The following is a 20,630-nucleotide window of genomic DNA, read 5'->3' as shown; positions in this document are numbered from 1 at the left end:
ACCCCCTTTTTCTGTAGCCCCCCAAGTCCTTCCCTGAGGGCCCCTTCCAGACCCTGCCTGTCTTAGGTCGTCCCTCTTTTGCAGATTCTTACCCGTCATTGGCTAACCAGTCATCCGCTCGAGGCCAAGCAGGGTAAAGAGAAAGGGGGCAGAAGTGGTGCCCCTACAAGGAATATAAGCTTTGTCTCCTAAGTGGCTTATGGTCCCAAGGTCCTTTACTCAGCCTTAGCCTTGGGGGATTACAGTTTCTGAAACCAGGCAGGGCAGTTCCCAACAGGGCTGCAATTCAGTAGAGCCCGTTTGTAGTGGGTGTGCTTGAAGCACAGCACCCAGCTGATAGGCTGGCTTTCTCCAGTATGTTCAAAGGCACCTCATAGGTTAGTAGAGGGCCATTATAGCCCTTGTTTCGGGTTGCTGTTCTATCTTATTTGTGAGTATTTGCTTACTCTCTCTTTCCCTGACTGCACTCAGTTCCAATGATGTCTGGATCTTGTCTGCATTTCTCACTAGAGTGGGAGCTCTATGAGGTTTCAGGTTTCAGGTCTTTGCCCAGACTGTCTCCTCAGTGCTCGGCACAAGCACTTGTAGGTCCTGGCAGGTGTTAATGGGGTGAGCAAGTGAATGATAGGCAGGACCCAAACTCCAGATTGTATGTGACCTGTGCCCCCAACTCTTCTTTCCTTGGCACCTAAAGAATAAGCTCTGTTTGCCTGCAGTTGACTTGAGTAGGGTGAGCAGCATCTTCCCTCCTGTCCCTGCCTCTTTGGGGGCTGAGAAGACACAAGAAGGGGGGAGGCTTTTCTTCTCATAAGAGAGTCTTTGTCTGCCTCACCCTGTGGTATATTCCTCCAGGTGCTTGTAAGAGTGAATGGCTGGGTATGTGGCACAGGGGCCTGAGCCTGCAGGCTGTGGCGGGGGAGCACAAGCTCCGACCTGAAGGAGTGCAGCCCAGCAGGAAGAGCCTGAAGTTGTCAGGCGTGGCCCTGGGGAGACTGCTGGACAGAACTGGGTTCCTGACTTTCAGAAGAGGCCAGGGCTTGAGCTGTGCATGCACATGTGCACATTCCTTCCTGGGTGGGGAAAGGAGGAGTCGGGGGCCTTGCGGCCCTATGCAGGCAGGACAGGTGTCTGCGCCGGGTCTCATCCTTCCCAGGCCCAGGGCGGTGCTGCCAAGAACCTAATGGGAATGTGTATTTCTCATCTCTCTCCAGGTTTCCATTCTATTATGAACTAAAAATAGCATTTGTAGCCTGGCTGCTGTCTCCCTACACAAAAGGCTCCAGCCTCCTATACAGGAAGTTCGTACACCCCACGCTGTCTTCAAAAGAAAAGGTAATTCATACAGCTCTGCCTATCATGCCTTCCAAGTGAGTGAAGTTTAAAAAGTAATAAATACTTTTTATTACTTTTACTTCACTCAGGTTACTTTATTGCAGGAGACCCTTGATTGGTTATTTGTGCCCAACAAATTGCTCCTTCTAGTCTTTTTTTAAACTCTATTTTCTGACATATTTAGAAATAGTCGTGAAGTTCTTAAACAGGTATTATTTGTCATTTTTTTACTGTAAGACATTTTGATAAATTGAAATAAAAGACAGAAGAAATTCACTCATAATTCAACTCCCCAAACCAAATTTCCTTCCTTCCATCTTGCTCAGTCCCTGTCCTGTTGCAGGTGTGATTTACACAGACAATTGACTAAGCACTGAGAAATGAAATAACTTGAACTGACCAGGCAGCTACAAAAGAGACTGAAATATTTTAAATTTCCAGTACAGTGTTTGCTTTATTGTTCAGTGATAAAATGTATACTATCAATAAAATGTGTGTTATTTTGGTACTTGTCACTTGGTAAGTATTAATAAGAATAGTCAATAATTTGTTTCATGAGCTTTATATTTTGTGTTTGTTTTGCTTCAAAGTGCTTCACAAACATCCTTTAAATAAAAATATAGATTTGTCTAATGCCAGAGATGGAAAAAAAAAAGACAGGGAGAAATTGCAGGAAAGGATCAATAATAACCAAGAATTCAAGTAAGAACTGTAACATATCTTTTGAAAATTAACTTAATTCAGGCCCTGGCTGGTGTAGCTCAGTGGATTGAATGCAGGCTGCGAACCAAAGTGTCGCAGGTTTGATTCCCAGTTAGGGTACATACCTGGGTTGCAGGCCATGACCCCCAGCAACCGCACATTGATGTTTCTCTCTCTATCTATCTCTTTCCCTTCCCTCTCTAAAAATAAATAAATAAAATCTTTTTTTAAAAAAGAAAGAAACTTAATTCTAAGCTACTTATAAAATAATGTCACTATAACATTTTTAAAAACGTTTTTATTTATTTACTTTTAGAGAGAGAGGGAGGGAGCAAGAAGGAGAGCGAGAGAAACATCAATTTATGTGAAATTGGTTGCTTCTTATATGCCTCCAACTGGGGACCTGGCCCATTACCCAGGCATGTGCCCTGTCTGGGAATTGAACCAGCAACCCTTTGGTTCACAGGCCAGCACTCAATCCACAGAGCCACACCTGCTATGGCTATAAAATGTTTTGTTTAACATCTCCACTGAACCTAATTTGTGAAATTTGCTTTCAATGGATTGTACTATTTTTAAAATATTTCATACAGTAATGAATGCAAAATTTATTAAAATAAACATTAACTCTGTCTTACTAATTTGTCTGATAACTTCTCCTTTCATTCATACCAGTCTGTGTAACCTTTCTATAAATAAAATTGTAAGTGTGCCAAAAAAAAAATCAAAAACTAAAAAACAAAAACAAAAACACCCAAACAAGAAAACATAAATACAGTGTTTGTATTCTGAGATCATTAACATGTTTGCATGTAATTCATTTTTTTAAAGGTTTTATTTTATTTATTTTTAGAGAGGGGAAGGGAGGGAGAAAAAGAGGGTGAGAAACATCAATGTGTGGTTGCCTTTTACGCCACCCCAGCCCCCTCCCCCCCCAACTAAGGACATGGCCCAAAACCCAGGCATGTGAGGAATTGAACCAGTGAGGATCAGTTTCGAGGAATGATGATCCCTTTGTTGATCTGGTTATCAAATCCCTATTCTTCCTACCTTCCTTTCCTCAAAGGCCGTGCTCACCCTGAAGCCACCACTGTAATTTCCATCCAAGTGGAGGTGGCTGACCCTTAAGAACTGTCAAGACTCACTCCCAGAATCAGCTAGGGGTCACTGCAAACTTGGGGAAGCTTAAATAAGGGATGAGCAGGGGTTGACTGTCCCACCTGGCACCTCAAAGCAGAGGAAATGCACCAGTGTGCTAAACTTCAGAGGAGACTGAGGCCAGAGGTCATTGTCTGACTGAACTCTGAAATGAGCTGCTGTGATTACACAACAGCTGTCACGTACAACAGAACAACCCAAAACAAACCAACCAATGAAAAGAATAAGCCAGAGTTGATTCAGACTTGAATTTAAGCAAGTATTGTACTTGTCTTTAGTCCTCGAAGGCAACCTCCATCCTCTTTCCCACCTTACTGTTTGTTACCTTGTGGCATGATGCTGGGTCGTGACCTCTGATTTCTGCTTTTATTTCATTACCTACAAAATGATCTCCCTTATCAACAAAAATAACGCGCATCTCTTTCTGTACCCTAATCCCTCTCATTGATAGGCACATGGGGAGGTATTTGGGTGTAGTATGAAATAGTGATACAATAATGGAGTTTTGGAGCTGCAAGGGCCCAACCACGGGAGAGAAGGAAGATTGCAATGGTTCTCACTTATGGAAACCAGCCACTGTGTCAGATACGTGACTGGAAATGACCTCGCATAACCCTCACTGAGCTCCTGAGTTAGGTGCTATCACTGCCCCCATTTCCAAAAGACAGAACTGTGTGAAGAGGCTAAGTAGTTGCCAAGGCCTGATAGCTGTTGGTGGCAGGTCTGAGGTTAGACACTTTGCTTTTGGCATTCTCTGCACCCCAGAGTCCTTCAGTGTCTTAGAGAGTGGCTGTGTGCAGACTGGAAGGAGTGTCCACATCTGGGACCCTGAAGCCTCCCTGGAATGTTATAGGGCCATAGGAACAATCCTTAAGTGTTGCTTGAAGAAAACCTTCCTTGGTCTGTGAGTTGCTGTCTTCACAAAACTCCCATTTCCATTCTCCTGTACCTCCTCTGTCTTTCCCCTCCCTACCAGTCTACACACACCCAAGGTGCCTATGACTTTGGTCCCAGCGAGAATCAGTGACTGGGCAAGGTGCCAAGCCCAGACCTCTGGAGAACGGAGAAAGAACAGAGATCTACCCAAACCTTCCAATTCAGTATGTTTCTTTTCCCTTTAACAGGAAATCGACGATTGCCTGGTCCAAGCAAAAGACCGAAGTTATGATGCCCTTGTGCACTTTGGGAAGCGGGGCTTGAACGTGGCGGCCACAGCAGCGGTCATGGCTGCCTCCAAGGTACGGTGCTGGGCCCTGACCACCATGGCTGTGTGAGTGTCTCGGTCCCTCCAGCCTTCCCTGCTCATCCCCCGTGCAACTTGCACGGGACACACTAAGGACCAATCAGTGGTTCCTCATCCTTGTTTGAGTCCCTTTGAAAATCTGATGGAAACATGGTGAATCTTGTGCCTAGACAATTGCGTGTGCCTGTGTGTGCACACACACAATGTGTGCAATGTTAAGAGGTTCCCAGAGCCCCTGAAGCTCAACTGTGAGTCCTAGTTTAACATCCTCTAAATTATTTGGAGCTTAGGCCTAGGACAAATGGAGGAGGGAAGGGGTGGGAGGGAGAGTGTTTCTGCAGTTTCCCAGGTGAGTGGCCCAACAGGTACAGGGAAGGACCTGGGCTCCCAGAGAAAGCTGAGTCGAGGTCAGTGCTATGTGTAACAGCAGCAACTACGGGAGGAGGGGCTTTGAAGAACACTGGTCCGGTGGGATATTGTGATGTTAGCTTTACTTCTCTTTCCTCCCAGCCCCATTCACAGGTCCTCTCTGTTCCTTCTTAGTTTCTTCTCATATCACATGCTCCTTGTTGTGTCAGTTTCTCATTATGTGCCCTGCCTTGTAAAATTAAATCAGTAGATGTTTACTCAGAATAAATTCAGCAGATTGGCCTAGTTTTCCTGGTGACTACCCCTTGCCCAAATCCACATGTGGAGTGGGGCTTTTCAGGAGCTAGGAGTGGAGGAGAGGCAGTTTCCCTAATGTTTGGGAAATGCTATAGTTTTGAGGTGAGCTGGGTTAGCAAAGGGGAGCTGTAAGTCCTGGGTGGCCATGTGAGGGTTTACAGGCAAAAGGAGGTGGAGCTGTGAAAGGGTTTGGAAGAGGGCAATTAACAGAGATCCTGGTGCTTATGGGCTTTGGGAGGGTGATGTGGTGGAGGGTGCTGACAGCTAGCTGGATCAGGGCACTGAGCTGGATTTTCTGCACCCTGAACCAGGGTGAAGCACATTAGCAACAATTCTAGTAGAAGGACTCAGCACCCAGGGCTGAGTGTCTATTTGAAAAGCACCTTCCATCTGAAGTCAAGGAGTTCTGCAAACATGGGCTGGGAGACAGAGCAAAGGGGAGGATTCCTATTTCAGAGAAGGACCAGCTCCTTCTGTAACGCAGAACCTCTTACAGCTGGTACCTGGAGGGGCCTCACCCACCTCAGTGCAATAGCTGCTAGCAAGGCGATGGGCCCCAGTGAGTGTCTTTGGAGGGGACATTCTGCTTTGGTGTCCCAAAGAGGTGTAGCAGGATTTACAAAGAGCAGTGAATTCCAAGATCCTTCTGTATGAGATGCAACCATTTCATGCTTTTATTTTTAAGCTGAAAGAAAAGAGAACTCAGAATTGCTAAATTCTGAATTCATCAGGCCAGTTTTACAATATAAAGCTACAGAAACCTTCCCTTTGCCCCTCTCCTGACCCCATCTCCTCTGCTTCTGAAGCCTGACAGAAGATGGGTTACTGCTCTTTACTCAGCTCAGTCATAGAGTGTAAGTGTGGCGTATTTATCAGGGTGGCTCAATACGGTCACCTGTCCACCTAGCCATGTGTCTATAAATTTTATTCTGGTGGTAATTTTGTAGGGCCGTCCATTGCCAGGTCTGCCTCAAGCTGGAGCCCCCGGGGTCCTGCTGCCATCTTGGCCAGTCACCCCCCCCCCCCCCCCCGACCCCTGGGGAAGCCCAGGAGCCCAGACCCCTCCAGCTGGGCACCTGCAACTGAGTAAACCTGAGGGAAGCTGCAGACGGTTTGAAACTTGCCTCAGGAAATAACATCTCAATAGTTCTTTCTAGAAGCACTAAAGTAGTGAGGGATGCCTATTTCCTGATGAATTGGGTTTCAGATGAGAAAATTTTCTGCCTTTGGGGGACTTTGCTTTTCCTCTATAAATATAAATATCTTGAGAGAAGAAACAGATCTTCTCTTCCAAAAATAATGCCCTTTATTTTTGAAACAGATGTGTACTAAAGAAGAAGAAGAAATAAACTCCAGTTTGGCTGAGGGGTAAATCAGAGGTTTCCATAGTGACAGTGGATCACCCCAGGCAGGGGCCAGTGGGTCCAAATCCGGCTTATATGTCCTTACCACCTGGGAAGCTTTGTTTTCTGTTTTTCAGTAGGTTCTCAGATGTGCTGAATCAGAATCTCAGGCAGCTGGCTCATAAATCTCTATTTTTAACAAGTTCGCCAGATGATTTTTAAATAGCCAGCTCTGTCTGGGTCCCTGCTTGAGGCCTGCATTCAGAACCATAAGTGAACAGGTGATTAGGGTTCAAACATTAACTTCTTTAACATCCCTGGGATATGCACACTCTCCTCCTTAGAGACATCAACCTTGAGGGTGAGAAAGCTGAGCCTGAACAACCTTGTTGATTACTCCAAGAGAACAGTCAGAGCAATTTTGTGGAAAAAAAAAGAAAGACATCTGCCAAATCACCCATGACTAGGGTGACATTTGACCTAATGTTCAAACCAGGACACATCTGAGAGTGAAAGGGGCGCTGTCATAATTTTGATGGGATGACAGGTACAGCTAGGTCTGTCCCAAGTAAGCTGGGTTGATTGATGGTCACCCTACTCATGGCTCTTGGACCCTGCCTGGCTCTTTCCAGAAAACACCTTCAACTCACAAATCAGTTCTCACTCTAAATAAGTACTATTTTTAGCTAAATGGATTAGAGAAAGAGTGTGAGGTGACTAAAAGACTGTCTTAGCTTGAACAGATTAAAAGGAGGCTGGGATCAGGTGACTGGATAAGGGGGTCACTCCTCCCCTATGTTCTGCTTTTTTTTCTTTCATTGATGGTTCCCTAGGTGCAACCCGCTGAGCTCAACAGGACAATTTTTTTTCTTATAACTTTGTGCCCTAAACCTATTCCCTAAAAAAAAAAAAAAAGAGGAAGAGAAGAAGAATGTTTGCAGGGTTTTGTTTTTGTTTTTTTTTGTATCATCATGAAGTGTGAAGAAACTTTTCAAACCATATCATTGTAGAAATATACGTTGTTATTGATGTTAATATTATCTTAGAACTGGAAAAGGTAAAGCAAAAAAAGTTACACATGGGAAATTTCTCCTCAGGCCTGTTAACCCCCATCCCACCCCAGGTCTTCCCCACAGCCTCATCCCTGTCCCCGGGAAGTGTTGATATACCTTTGCTTTCAGGGAAAACTGCGGTGTCCTCCCTGGGGACACACTTCTCTGCACCTTCTCGGAGGCAGGACTGCGTCCTTGCTAGGCCTTGGCTGTTAATTACACCCGGAGGGAAGATGGAGCTGCAGAACTTGTTAAGACTAGAACTGGAAATCTCTCTCCCTTTTAGAAAAATAATGCTCTGGAAATTAATTCATCAAGCAAACCACATTTTCACACACAAAAAACGTAGTGAAACAAATTGATCAAAAATTTAAAAACCATGAGATTTCCAGGCCACCTTGTTCCCCTTGGAACTTGAACCACATACTGGCTCTATTTCATCTGCCCAAGTCTCAGCCCTGGTTAAACCGACCTTACTTTTCATGTGTCTTGTAACTTGAAAATAATGCTGCACTCCTGTCCCTGGGGATCCTGTCTCCAGAGCAGGTGCAGTGGGACCGAGCCTGTCAGTCAGGTCGCCTGTTTCAGGCGGCAGCTCTGAGGAAAGCAGGCATCCTGTGAGTGACGGGTTCTTCTTCCCCAGAGAGTGTGTGGGTTCCCCCAGAATCTCATATTTCCCATTGGAGCGTCAGCTTCTGCAGATGAGGGGCTCTGGACTCTTCCTTTTTCCTTAGAAAAAACAAACAAACAAATAAACAGCGCTGACTTGTTAAGTGTTTTACACACATGGCTTCTTGTCAAACTTTGTCGATTGATCTGAAGAATCAACCTTCCTGATTTCTCCAATCCTGCTCTGTTCAGTATGGTAACCACTTGCCATCTCTGGCTGTTTGCATTTAAATTAGTTAAAGTTAAGTAACTCTAAAAATCAGTTTCTTGGAGTACAAACCCATTTCAGGTCCTCAGCAGGCACCACTGCTGGTGGCTTGTCCAGGTACAGACATTTCCATCTTCACAGATGCTTCTCCAAGCCCTCTCTGTTAAGCCTCTGGGCTTGTTCTCTCCCCTTCACCTGCAGTGCTCTGTCTGGACCCTCGCTTATCCTCTCAGCACTTTGGGGCCTCTGCTTATGAGGTTCACTAGGAAAACAGGGGGATGGGAACGCAGCCTATAGCATCACCTGTGGCGTAGCTTTCATTTCTTCATCCTACCCTGTGGTCTGGTGCTGCTTTCTTGCACCAGACCCCTTGACTTGACTTGGCCAGCAAAACTCAGGCACTTTGCCTGCACTTATGGTCAGCAGCCACCAGGGGGTAGTCAAGTCTTGGTTGTAGCCCTAGCATCTGAACAGCTAGTTAGTTCTACAGGGAGATCAATTACTGTGTTTACTCACTAATTTTTAAAAATGTTTTTTAAATTTTATTTTTAGAGAGAGGAGAAGGGAGGGATGAAAGAGAGGAAGAGAAGCATCGATGTGAGAGAGAACATCAATCAGTTGCCTTTCATACAGGTCCTAAGCCAGGGACTGAACCTGCAACCCAGGCATGTGTCCTGTCTGGGCATCAAACTAGTGACCTTTTGCTTTGCAGGACAATGCGCAACCCACCGAGCCACACAGGTCAGGGCTTCTCACTCATTTTTTAAATTTACACTTAATTTTACTTCAAAAATAAAACAAACTCTACAAAACAGTTCAGCATAGTTAAAAATTAAGAAGTCGTCACCCTCTTATCCTTCTCGCTTATCCTTCACTGCTTAATATGAACCTCTTGCTTGAATAAAACACCTCCATCAAACCACCATGAAACTTTATTTTTGGAAGCTTGTTCTGGGTAGTTCACGAGCATAGTGATTTGAGGCTTCTGATGAGACTGGAATCATTTGCCCTTGTCTTTGTTTCTTCCTAGCAAAACCCTACCTGTTTACAGTTAATCAGAGGGCAAGTGTTGGTTTTCTTTTTACAAAACCTCCCTCATGCTTAGAAGGCATTGTCAAGGAAGAAGAGAAGACTGCTATCCCCTCCACATCTCTGTGTTTCACTTATGGGCTTCGCTCCATCCTGTCGCTGAACCCAAGTGGCCAAGGACTACAAGAAGCCTCATGCTTGTCTCCTTACCCATCTGGGGAACATTTTCCAGCCACTGTGCTAGCTTACAAGTTAACCTTCTTCTATTTTAGCTGAAGGCTGTGTGGCATAACATTAATATATGGACTTCACCGCAGCAACTGGTTTTAAACATCAAGGTTATCTAAACTGTTATGAACAGCCTGCTGAAAAAGTTGGGATATATTCCCTACCCTCTGATCTCCCACACAAATGAGCATACCCCCAGTGTAGTTTTCCACACCATGTGGGGGCAGAACCAAGTGAGACTTTTGACCGGTGCGGTTCTGCCACACTCACCTTTGTCATTCTGTGTCACCTCATTCTGCATCCCTTTCCCCTAAATGTTTCTGTTTGGAATGTTACCGTACCTCACTCCATTTAGCAGGTGGGTAGGTGGATGAAAACACCAGCCTCAGCACTACAAGCAGCTGAAGAAGGCAGGCTGGAACTCAGAGCTGCTGGTCTGACATTACCTGCCCCCTCCATTCCATGCTTACTTGTGCAGATGATACACAGCCGTACGCATCAAGAGTCCTAGTGCACAGAGAGACCAGCCTGCCTGACCTCAGAGAAGAGCCTGGTTGAGCCTAGGGGGTCTGAGAGGGCATTTTTAGGATCCCACATGCTGGGAAAGAGCTGTTTCTTGGCTGTGATGATGTGGCAACTTCCTGGTCACCTCCTCCTTCCTGACTCTTCTCTTCTGCTTGCTCTCTTCTTCCTCCCCTCGCTGCCTGAGTGTTGTGTGGGATTTCTCCCCTTGTTCTCCTCTCCCTCCCTGGGCCATCTCCTTTCCCTCACCCTCAGCTGTCACCTGCCGTTTCTCCTTCCTCCTGCTTACTCTTCCGGTCCTGCCCATTTGACATCCCTTCCCTCCTTCCTCGAGTCTTCTCTTCACCGTCCCTTCTAACTTAGACTATTGCAGTAGCTCCCAGGTGGGTGGCTGCCCCTCTCCCTCCCCTTTGAGCCTGAGCAATCATACCCTGATCCCAGTCTTCCTCTCTTGTCTCTTCTTACCTTTTGATTCTTGTACTGTACCCACAGCACCACTGTACACTACTTCCAGAATTTTCTCTTTCCTGCTCACGTTGCTCCTTCATTTGCCCCCATTTCTGCCTGTTAGAAATTCTGTTCACCCTTCCAGGTCAAATGTTGCTGCCTCTGCAGAACCCCCCCAATTCCAGGTGGAATGGGTCTCTCGTGCTCTTTTTGTCATTCACATGCATGTCATATCGTCCCCAGTAGGTGTCAGTGAGTGTTAAAGGAATGAAGGACTGTCACACATATCTTTAGCAGTACTGGCCCATAGAGTAATACTTAGCATCAAGTGGCTTTGGAGATAAGTAGAGTGGGGTTACAATTCCCAGCTCCCCCACTTGCTTATGCATCTCTGGGAGTCTCAGCTTCTTCACCTGCAAAATAGGTGTGGTAGTGGCACCTACCACAAAACAGTTATGAGACAATACATGTAGAGAATTCATAGGATGTAGAGCTCATACTAAAAGATTAATAAAGGTTCCCTGTCACTCACTTCTGATCATGTTGGTTTGGTCTCTGAGGCTGACCAGGGTCTTCTCTTCACTGTAGAATAGAATAAAAGAAACAAGTTAGACACTGCCATTGGGCAGGTATTTATGGTTCAGATTCTTCTGCAGAGGCGGCTGGGCTTCCCACCTTTGTGGGTCTCTGCCCTCCCCTCTTGTCTGGTGCTCGCCCTGCCTGTGCTGTGTCTTCTGGGCAAGCCACCCTCCTGCCCTGGGCTTGTGTCCCTCTCATCTCTGGGCTCTGAGCCCAACTTTCCAAATAGCTGCTCCTTTCTCTTCAGCCTGGAAGTGAATGGGTCCCTGTGGGGCAGGTTGCCATGTGTGGGCACCTGCCCTACTCCTTCCCCTTTCTGTCCCCCTCCTTCTCCAGGAGGGAGGACTGTCTAACCACCGTGGATTGCTAGTGTAGGAAGGGACCTCAGATATGGCATCACTGTAGCCACTTGCTTCACAGGGGAGGACACTGAGGCCCAGGTGTTGTGTAAGGTCACATAGCTGAGCTGGGGTCAGAGTGAGACTTTCTAGTTTGCAGTCCAGCATCCCTTGCATCACTCCTAGCACCCCCAGGCCCTGAGGCCCCATGGCGAGTGCCTGAAAAATGACAGTCTGCCATGGAGAATTTGAGAGTCAGACACTGCCCTGGTACTTTTAAGGTTGGCTGCCTGCCCTTCTGACCATTTTATATCAGACACCTCTAGGAGTTAAGGAGGTGCATTAATATGCAAAGCCAGCCAGCAAATGCTGCCAAGGCAGGCTCCCTCTTTGCCTTGAGACAAGCCTGGGGCCCCACGTTCATGCAGGAGGTGGTACATACCAGGTAAAAGAATTTGGATCACATGTACACGTTACCACGAGATAGAACTTTTTTATCACTTAGGATAATGTGGGCACATTTGTAAATAAACATAACCGTAGTTCCACTAACAGCTGAACAAATTTGTCCTGTGTATAACCCCCAGTCCCGTCCTTTCTTTCTTCCCACTGCCTCTTTCCAACAGGCTTCTTGTGCCACCGTGCCCTGCAAGGAAAAGAGGTGTGCTAGCACACTAACCTCTCCTCAGGGCCCTCACCTCTCTAAGGAGGAATCGTGGAGCAGGAGAAGCTTCAGCTGAGACAATTCATCTCAGCAGTGGACTTGTATGTGCAAGAGCGGTGATAGCTGCTGTGTGTGGAGGGCCTCCCTGACCCGAAAATACTTTCCCCTGGGTACTGGCCTGACTCAGATGGCCAGGCCCTGATCTGGGTGACAGGGACTTGACTCATCCATGCTTTATCATTATTCAACACATCCGTCTCTCAGCCCCCAGCCCCTGCTGCTCAGCTCAGCAGCCACCTCCTGATGCCACAGATCCATCCTATTTCAAACCAGAGCACCAAACCAGACTTCCCTAAATGGTTAATGTTTGTTTCTGCATTATCATCTCCCATTAAGGGCAATTCCCAGAAGGGAGGCTAGGAAATACAGTCTTTTTTCCAGACGTGCATGGGCCCAGCTGCAAGCTGAGGAAGGAAGAGAGCAGGTGTGGGGCCAGTGCTCGGTGTATGCCACGCAGTCCGTCCATATTCTGACTATTCAAAGATCTTGCCTCCTTTACATTGCTCTCTACTCAAAACCGTCACTCGAGCTGTCATCAAAGTTCATGTGTAGGCAACCCAAGTACACGCATTCCAGGCTTATCTCTTGTTACCCTCCGGTGCCAGAACCTCTCCCAGACCTGTTCTGTCCATTTCCCAAGCGTGCCTCAGGTTCTGCACACTCATGTGTGGCCCAAACCCTCACAGGCACAGCATTCTTCCCCCTTCTTTCTGGTGACGCAGTCCTTGCCTTGCTCAAGCTGGAGCCCCCTGCACCGAGGTGGGGGGCTTTTGGTTGACGGTGCTGTCTCTCCCTCCTGTGGATTTCTGTCACACACTGTGTCATCATTGTCATTTGCCGCCTTGTGTGCATTTACATCTTGACGCCCCCGCTAGACTGTGAGCTCCTTGGGAGCAGGAACCGTATGGTGTTTCGTGTTCATCTTTGTTCCTCTGCAGGACTTTGCACAGCGCTTTGTAAACATCAGTGTTTGTAGTGAATGGATGAGAGAATGAATGAATGGAGAATTGTGTGAGTGTGGGAGGCAAGGGCAGCATGGCTCCCTTCAACCCCGCTCTGTAGGCTTGGTGCCCACGGCATTTTTTTCTCTTCCCCTTTATCAGGTGGCTCGACTCTTTCATTTTGTCTTCTCTTGGGACCTCAGCGAAGGGCAGGTAACCCTGTTGAGAGGTGTGACTAACTCCAAACTGATCCGGTGGGGTAGAGAGGCCGGCTGCCCCCACCGCCCACCGGTGCGTGGTCCGGATCAGAGCCAGGTGCTCCCCTGCTGACACCTGTGTGCGTGTGTGTGCGTTCACTCCAGAGCCGGCTCCCACTTCACCACCCTTCCGGAGCCTCTTACTGTATTAATTTGACAGCACCTAACTGACTTGTTTTTTTTTTTTCTTTCTTTCTTTCTTTGTTTGATGCCTGGAAAATGAATTCAGTTTGATGAATTCAGTTTGGTGGGGAACAGTCCTGTCTCTTTCTCTCTTGTTTGTGAATGACGCTGTGTGGCAAACAAGGCCCCGCCCCATCCGGCATGTTGTGAGGAGCCTGCTTGGCACCGTTGCGGGCGCGTGGGGCTGCGGCGGGAACTCTGTCAGGGGGGCGGCTACACCGGGGCCTCAGCGGAAGCACTAACTCTTTCTGAACTACTAGGGGGAAATGTGGCCACGCCGGGGCTTTGCTGTCAGTTGCCTGCCGCACTAAAGCATTTTGCCTTATTCTCAGTGTCCTCAGTTGGGGCTTAGATGTGCCTGAAGTGAGACGGGCTCCAAAGCGTGCCTGCGGCAGCCTTCCCCTGAGGCTCCATGTGTCCCTCTGGGGGAGAGGGCCTCCTCCAGGGCTCACAGCCAGGCTGACGGCTGTGTCGCACCTGGGCTCCATGGGCCATCGAGCAGGCATTCTGTTAGTGCTAAATTGTTTCCCTTGGATTACCAGGTTATTAAAGGTCTGGGGTTTCCTGAACACACCTCCCTACCCTGACCAGGAAAATATCAAAACATACAGACTTTGCTGTGTGCTGGCTGAGATTAATAGAATATTTGGTGACCCAGTTTACCTCTAGAAGTCCAATTTTCTAAGAGTTTTACCTAGGAAAAAAGATGAAAATAATCAAGAATGTCATTGCTGTTGCCCCCAAGATACGTCTGTGGAATTCCTGCGGTTCTGTGGCGCATGGCTGAGAGAACCACGTTGTGTTGCTGGGCCCAGAAGGCCACAAACAGCATGCAAACAAGCAGTCACAGCAAAGCTGGGTGCACAGTGCTTACAGCACCGCGGGGACCGGAGAGTGAGAGTCCTACAGCACAGGCAGGCGATGGGCTTCTACGTGAGGCTGAGGATGTCTGCCTTTCCTGCCCTGTGGTGCTAGGCTGCGAAGGGGCTCTTCCAGGAAGGGTGCTGAGGACAGTGCTGACCTGTGCCTCGATGGCCCCAGGGGCAGGTGCTCAGGCGGACCAAAGTAGGCTGACCTTACTTCCTGAAACGGCCCCAAACTTCTTAGCTTTTTCTGTGGCTCATATTCTAAATTCAGTGTTGACTAGAGAGGAAAATGATACAAAACATTTAAAAAGCACACGCCAAAATTTTTTCACCCTTTGTCAGAGTTACCTTGGGAGGCCTGGCGTGTGTTCTAGAGATTTTCAAAGCATTCTAGAAACCCTCATTGTAGAACTGAAATCTGAGCCAGATAGTGAGCCATAGACAAGGGTCAGACATTCCTGAACTCAGAATTTTCCAATTAGAAGTGAATCTTGTTCCACCCTTTAACTTCCCAATGAAATTGCAAGGCTGAGAAAGACCTAGCTGACCTTGTGGAGGCCCCAGCAGCAGGGTTGGGGCAGGGCATTCAGGGCTCGGGGGCCAATACACTGCTGTTCTGGCGATGCCATATCTTCCTTCTCAGTTGTTTTTCTTTGTTCTGTTTTATTTTTAAATAGTTTCACGGGTTTTTTTTGTTTTTGTTTTTGTTTTTTTTCTAAATGGCATTTCTCAGCATCATGCAAGCTCTGTGTTTACAAAATGGGGTCCTCAAGGTGATCTTGGGAGAGTGCTGTGGCTGTTGTTAAAAATGACATTGTCATGACTTCTTAAAGCTTATCCATGTTCATGGCACCACATTCTAAAGGGACAAAAGAGCGCATTCAATGCAGAGGTCTCGTGCCCGTTCCTGTCCACCACCAACATGGTTGTTTCAGAAGACACCCCGTGACCTTTCGGCAGGAACTTTCGCTAGTCCCTCCATTTGACCATTAACACAGTTAACTTGGGTCCCCATCTCCTTAGTGGACAAAACTTCAAAGACCTCATCCGGGGTGGAATGAAGTGGCAGCTCTGAATGGTGGCTGCTACTAAGAGATACACTTCTCTTCCCACCTGGTTCCCATCTTCCCCCCTCCCCCCCACCACCCCAAGTCCTCCAAGGCCAGGTCAAGTGTATTCTCCTCCAGAAGCCTTGCCTTTCAAGTGTGCCCTCTGTCCTGTGCACCCTACAGACCTCTGGCATCCTCCGTACATTCCTCGTGGACAAAACCCAACTCCCTAGTCAGTAGGGTGCTCCTTCGGTTCTGGGACCCTGGCTGATGCATTGGGGTGGGGTGGGGATTTCCTGCTGTTGTACTTTACTCAGTGATTTGCTCGATAGATGGCCATATGTTCATTCATTCAACTCCTTGACCCCTAATGCGCACCGGACAGAGTGGCAGATACCAAGGCCACAACAGTGAATAAACAGTCTGGAGGGGAAGGCAAACCAACAAACAATGCCAAAGTTAACACAGTTGTATGGAGTACAGTAAGTGCTGAGAGCGCATGGCAGGCTGCTGAGGTGGCTAGAGGAAGAAGCTGCTCTGAGAAGCGCAGCCATACTGCATGGAATCTAAAGTGCTGTGTATGTTTCTAAGACACGTCACTGTCTTATGTGACACTGAGAAAGAAAATAGTGCCAGTTAGATTAGGATATAATGCTTTTTCTCTTAGAACTTTTTACTCCTACTCATTAAAATGACTCAGCCTTGTTTAGATATAGATTTTTCTGTGTGTCATTTTTGTGTACACACTGAAAGGAAAATATAAACACAAGACATTGGTTGAGGTCTTCCTAACCTCACTTGTTTGCATTCAGAGTCTGACTCTTCTGAGTCACTTCCCAATTCAGCTCATCGGAACCCATTTACGGCCACACTGTGTCCCACTCTGCCTCCCAGGGCATGGGTGATGCAGAGCTGTTGACCCTGGGATTTCAGTGCTGCTCGTACCTATTCTGCCAGTTCAGATGCTGCCACTTTCTTGATCTTACCAGAAGATGTCAGTGAAATGTGTTTTAGACAACCTGAACTCATATACCTTCTTCAAGTGGTTCTTAATTGGTTTGTTAACTGAACACTCAGGTTTCGGTTGTTCAGTCACACACAGGGAGTAACAGCCAAGGGTGTTTATGTGTAGGCAGCGGTGTCAAGGCAACAGCACTGGTGAGACCCACCCCAATTTCAGAGATAAAAAGATGTCTTAGAATTGCTGAACATCATTTACCAGAAGTCTAGGAGTAAGTGAGTGCCGTCATTATTCCTAGTGATGTCTGTGACATCAGCGCTTTGGGTTGATGTCTCGGTGAGCCTCCTGGTCACAAGACGGCAGTTCTGCCACACTTGGAGGCAGAAAGCAGGCAGCAGAGTCAGGCCTTTCTCCTGCATGTCAGGCAAACACCTTCCCCAGTTATCAGATTCCCCTGACCTCCCATTGGCCAGGACTGCACTACATGGCCATCCATAGCTGCAAGGGAGGCTGGGAAATCTGATTTTTCTCATCATTTCAAGAGTGGGACTGGGAACAACTTCCAGATGGTTAACTAACAGTATATGCCACTACAGTCAAATATACTTGGAATGCACTGAGTTAACCCAAAATACTGCAGGAATTCTCAAAGCTCTTAATATGGTAATATGGCTCATTGAATTATTGAAAACATGGTATTAAACTTTTTCCATACTTAGAAAATTTATTAAAATTGAGAATACAATTTTACTTGTTTCCAGAGTAAAAAAAAAAAAAAAAACAAAAAAAAAAACGTTCTCACCCTGGCCAGGTAGCTCAGTTGGTTAGAGCATTGTCCAATATGCCAAAGTTGCAGGTTTGATCCCTAGTCAGGGCACTTACAAGAATCAACCAATGAATGCATATACACGTAGAACAACAAATTGATGTCTCTCTCTTCTCCCTCCCCCTCCTTCCTCTCTCTGAAATAAATTTTTAAAAAATTAGAGTAAAAAAAACAAAATAAAAACCAAAATGAAGGTTCTCTAGAGCAAAGCTAAAGTGGCAGTGTAGGATGGTGTGTTGAGGAGAGACAGAGCAGAGCTGAGTAGTTTACAAATGAAAGGGACAAACTGAGTTTAACCATCTCAGGTTCTTTTAACAGGTACAGCTAATTTGTTTTCAAGAGCCTTGTATCCCTGCCACTGTGAATTCATCTGAGATAGGACTAGGTTGATACCGAGACATTATCTCCTCCTCCTCTTTCCTAGCCTCTGCCACTTCCAGTCTTCATGATGATCGTGACATTGGAGCTGGGCTGACCAGCTTCTGGGAGTGGAGCAGAAGGCCCTGCTGAAACTGGCACATATGCCGCCTGCTGCCATGGTCCCTTGGACAGCCTGCCAAGCATTTGTGAAAGCTGGCAGGCACATTGTTGGAATTAGTTCCCGATCATTTGTTTGGGATTGGGATCATGAAAACCCTCCTGGTCCTTTTGGCCAGATGTAATCCTTCCTTCCTTCCTTCCTTCCTTCCTTCCTTCCTTCCATTTCAGTAGCAACTCAATGTGTCATAGGCAGCAACAGCAGTTATCATCACAGCTAACATTTTTTGGATGCTGGCTGTGCATTGGGCTTTGTCATGGATCTCTTTTGCAGGCATAGTCTCATTTAATCCTCAGCACCACCCTGCCATGTGAGGCTCTTTGGCAGATGAGAGTGCTGGGATGGAGCTGTTGGGTCCAGGGGGAGCAATTATTATCCCACCGGAGTCACCAAAAACTGTTACCAAACACAGGGCCAAGGGGGGCACAATATACTATTACCGAAAGGACCCCCACTAGGTTCGCATTGTCTGCCGCCAGAGGAAAGATGTCTCTCAATCCCAGAGATTTGTGAAAAGGAAATGTTTATTTAAAGCTATACAGACTTAAAGTAGTGACCTAATGTCTTCATTAAAATACTGAAGTCCTTTAGGATACCCACAGATGCACACAGTGCTTCCTTCTGCCTCTGCCCTGAACTGGGGTACTGTATCTCAGGAAAAGAAGTAGATTCAGGCTCCCGACACCATCAGCTGTGTCACTGGCCAGGATCAAGCCATATGGTTCATCTCTGCAAAGCTGTGAGGGGGTTTCTACTTTGCCAAAACTGCATGGCGGTTCTCTGCTAAAGCCTCATGGTGATTCTCCCTCACATGACTGTGGGGGTCCCCACTCTGGCCAAAGCCATGTGGTTCTACTCTGCAAAGCTTTGGGGGTCTGCACTCTGCCAAAACCATGTGGTTCTCCCTCTAATGGCTGCTGTGTCTGGGTTTAAATCCCCACACCAATCTTCCTCTGCAGTCCAATTTCTGACTCCTCCCACAATCAGCTATACTTGCCAGCACTCTCATGTCCTTCCAGCTTTACTGGGCTGCCGTAGTGAGTCTGGGCAGGCATGGCCCCATGGTGTGCAGCCAACCATTTCCAAGCTCTCACGCAGGCACTGTAACCAGGGGGAGTTGCCTCCCAGTTATGTCTTGGGTGGAAGTCACTTCCAACCCCCTAGCTCAAAGCATGGCCACAGCTATTTAACGTACCTATGCAACCAGTGAAAGGTTATAGATATGTTAAATGACCATGCCAGAGGTTAGCTGCAAAGCTGTTGCTGTATAAAACAGCCCTGCATGTTCCTGCTCCATGTGTCCCTTCCCCCAACTCACACCTGTAGGGGGAAGGGGTGAGGACATCTGATATTTCCTGGACACCCTGAGTTCTGGACCCCATTCCAGATTCCTATTTGGGGCCCCTCTTGCTGCATCCTGTTGCAGAGCGAGGCTGAAGTCGCCCTCTTGTTGGTGATGAGACCGAAATTTGAATCCAGGTGTGACTAGGGCTGTTGCTCTTGGTCCTCACTGTAGTCTCTGGCACAATGGCACTGTTGTGTTATCTGTCCATTTGTCTCTCTACCTTTTGTTAGAAATGAAGCTGTTCTTGGTATTTCCTAGTAGTACCTAGCACAATGTCTTGCCCTTGATAGGAAAGTTCTTGATAAATAGTTGTTGACCAGATGAATGAATGATTGGGAGGGTGAATGAGAGAGTGAGTCACGAGCAGTTTTCCTGAATGTTCACCTGACACTGAATTACTCCCTTATAATTATCTGAAGAGAGATATTTTCTCTCTTCAGAATCAGTTTTTGTGCTTTAGTCATCTAATTTCTCCTAAATTCTAGATATCCACACTGTTTCTGAGTAAAGTAATCACAGCTCATTGGCTGATCCATTTGGCAGGGGTTACAGTGGGCAGCTGGTCCTGCCCTTGTGTTCATGGCAGAGACCACCCAGCTGTTAACATCCGGAAGGTGAAGCCTCGGCCCCCTCGTCCACCGAGGTTCCAGAGCAGTGTCTGTGGCAACGAGGGTGGCTTCTATCTATTTTCACATAGCGTCCTCCCAAACCCCTTTGCTGGGATTTGTAATTCTAATAGTGTACATTCGCTTATTTAAATCGTCTCCTTTTTGTTGTTGTGATTCTTTGGAGGCATTGTTTTTATATTGTTGGTAGGAGGAGAACTTACTTTTCGTATTTTAATGCATCTGTTTTATTCAGACATTTCTGCTAAACTTGTCTGAAGGTTCCTGGCGTGCTCCCCTCCCGTCTGAGGGACCCATCCCTCTCGTGCTCCGCCATCTTCCTAGCTCTTTCCCTGGGGTCACCGCAGCGAGCTGCTATGCTTTGGTGGCCCATTCTCATTACTCTTTTTCAAACTGAGTAAGATGAAGATCTTCCCCAGACCCTTCTGCCCTCTCTAGAAGCCTCCTGCAAAACCCATTTGTTTCATCAGGTCCCCACAGCCCCAGCCTGGGGCACCCTTGTTGGCTCTTCTCATTGATTTTGTGCTGGTTTGTTGTTTCTGTTGTGTTTGCCATGCCTTATCTTCCCGAGTCTTCCAGCCCTCCAGAACCATTCATTCTTCACTATGCAAATAAAATGCCCCTTGCCATCATTTCCCCGCTCCCACATACCTGTGGGAAGTCTGACCCTGCTGGTATTTATGCAGATGCTTAGAGCTCATTGATCTGCCTGGTGGTGACTTGCCTAGCACCTTCCATTCAAATCCCAGTCCAATTCTCAACAACCCAGTCTCCTACCAGCCTGCTCCCCCACCCCCC

At 47.1% G+C, this 20,630-nt stretch overlaps 1 protein-coding gene across 4 annotated transcripts in view; it reads left to right on the top strand.

The window, feature by feature from the left end:
- The window catches only part of REEP1 (receptor accessory protein 1), a 111,819-nt gene that overhangs the window by 73,798 nt on the left and 17,391 nt on the right, over positions 1 to 20,630 (top strand). For 2 of the 4 annotated variants that reach the window (XM_036028252.1, XM_036028251.1), the window contains exons 4-6: positions 1,212 to 1,332; positions 4,317 to 4,430; positions 13,344 to 13,394. In XM_036028252.1, the coding sequence (XP_035884145.1) occupies positions 1,212 to 1,332; positions 4,317 to 4,430; positions 13,344 to 13,394 (286 nt within the window). The remainder of the gene's footprint in view (positions 1 to 1,211; positions 1,333 to 4,316; positions 4,431 to 13,343; positions 13,395 to 20,630) is intronic. The other 2 variants (XM_028515951.2, XM_036028253.1) reach the window with 1 other exon arrangement.

The sequence above is a fragment of the Phyllostomus discolor genome, chromosome 6 (assembly GCF_004126475.2).
Source record: "Phyllostomus discolor isolate MPI-MPIP mPhyDis1 chromosome 6, mPhyDis1.pri.v3, whole genome shotgun sequence".
Taxonomy (NCBI): domain Eukaryota; kingdom Metazoa; phylum Chordata; class Mammalia; order Chiroptera; family Phyllostomidae; genus Phyllostomus; species Phyllostomus discolor.
The sequence above is the reverse complement of the archived record's forward strand: the minus strand, read 5'-3'. Positions and strand labels throughout refer to the sequence as shown.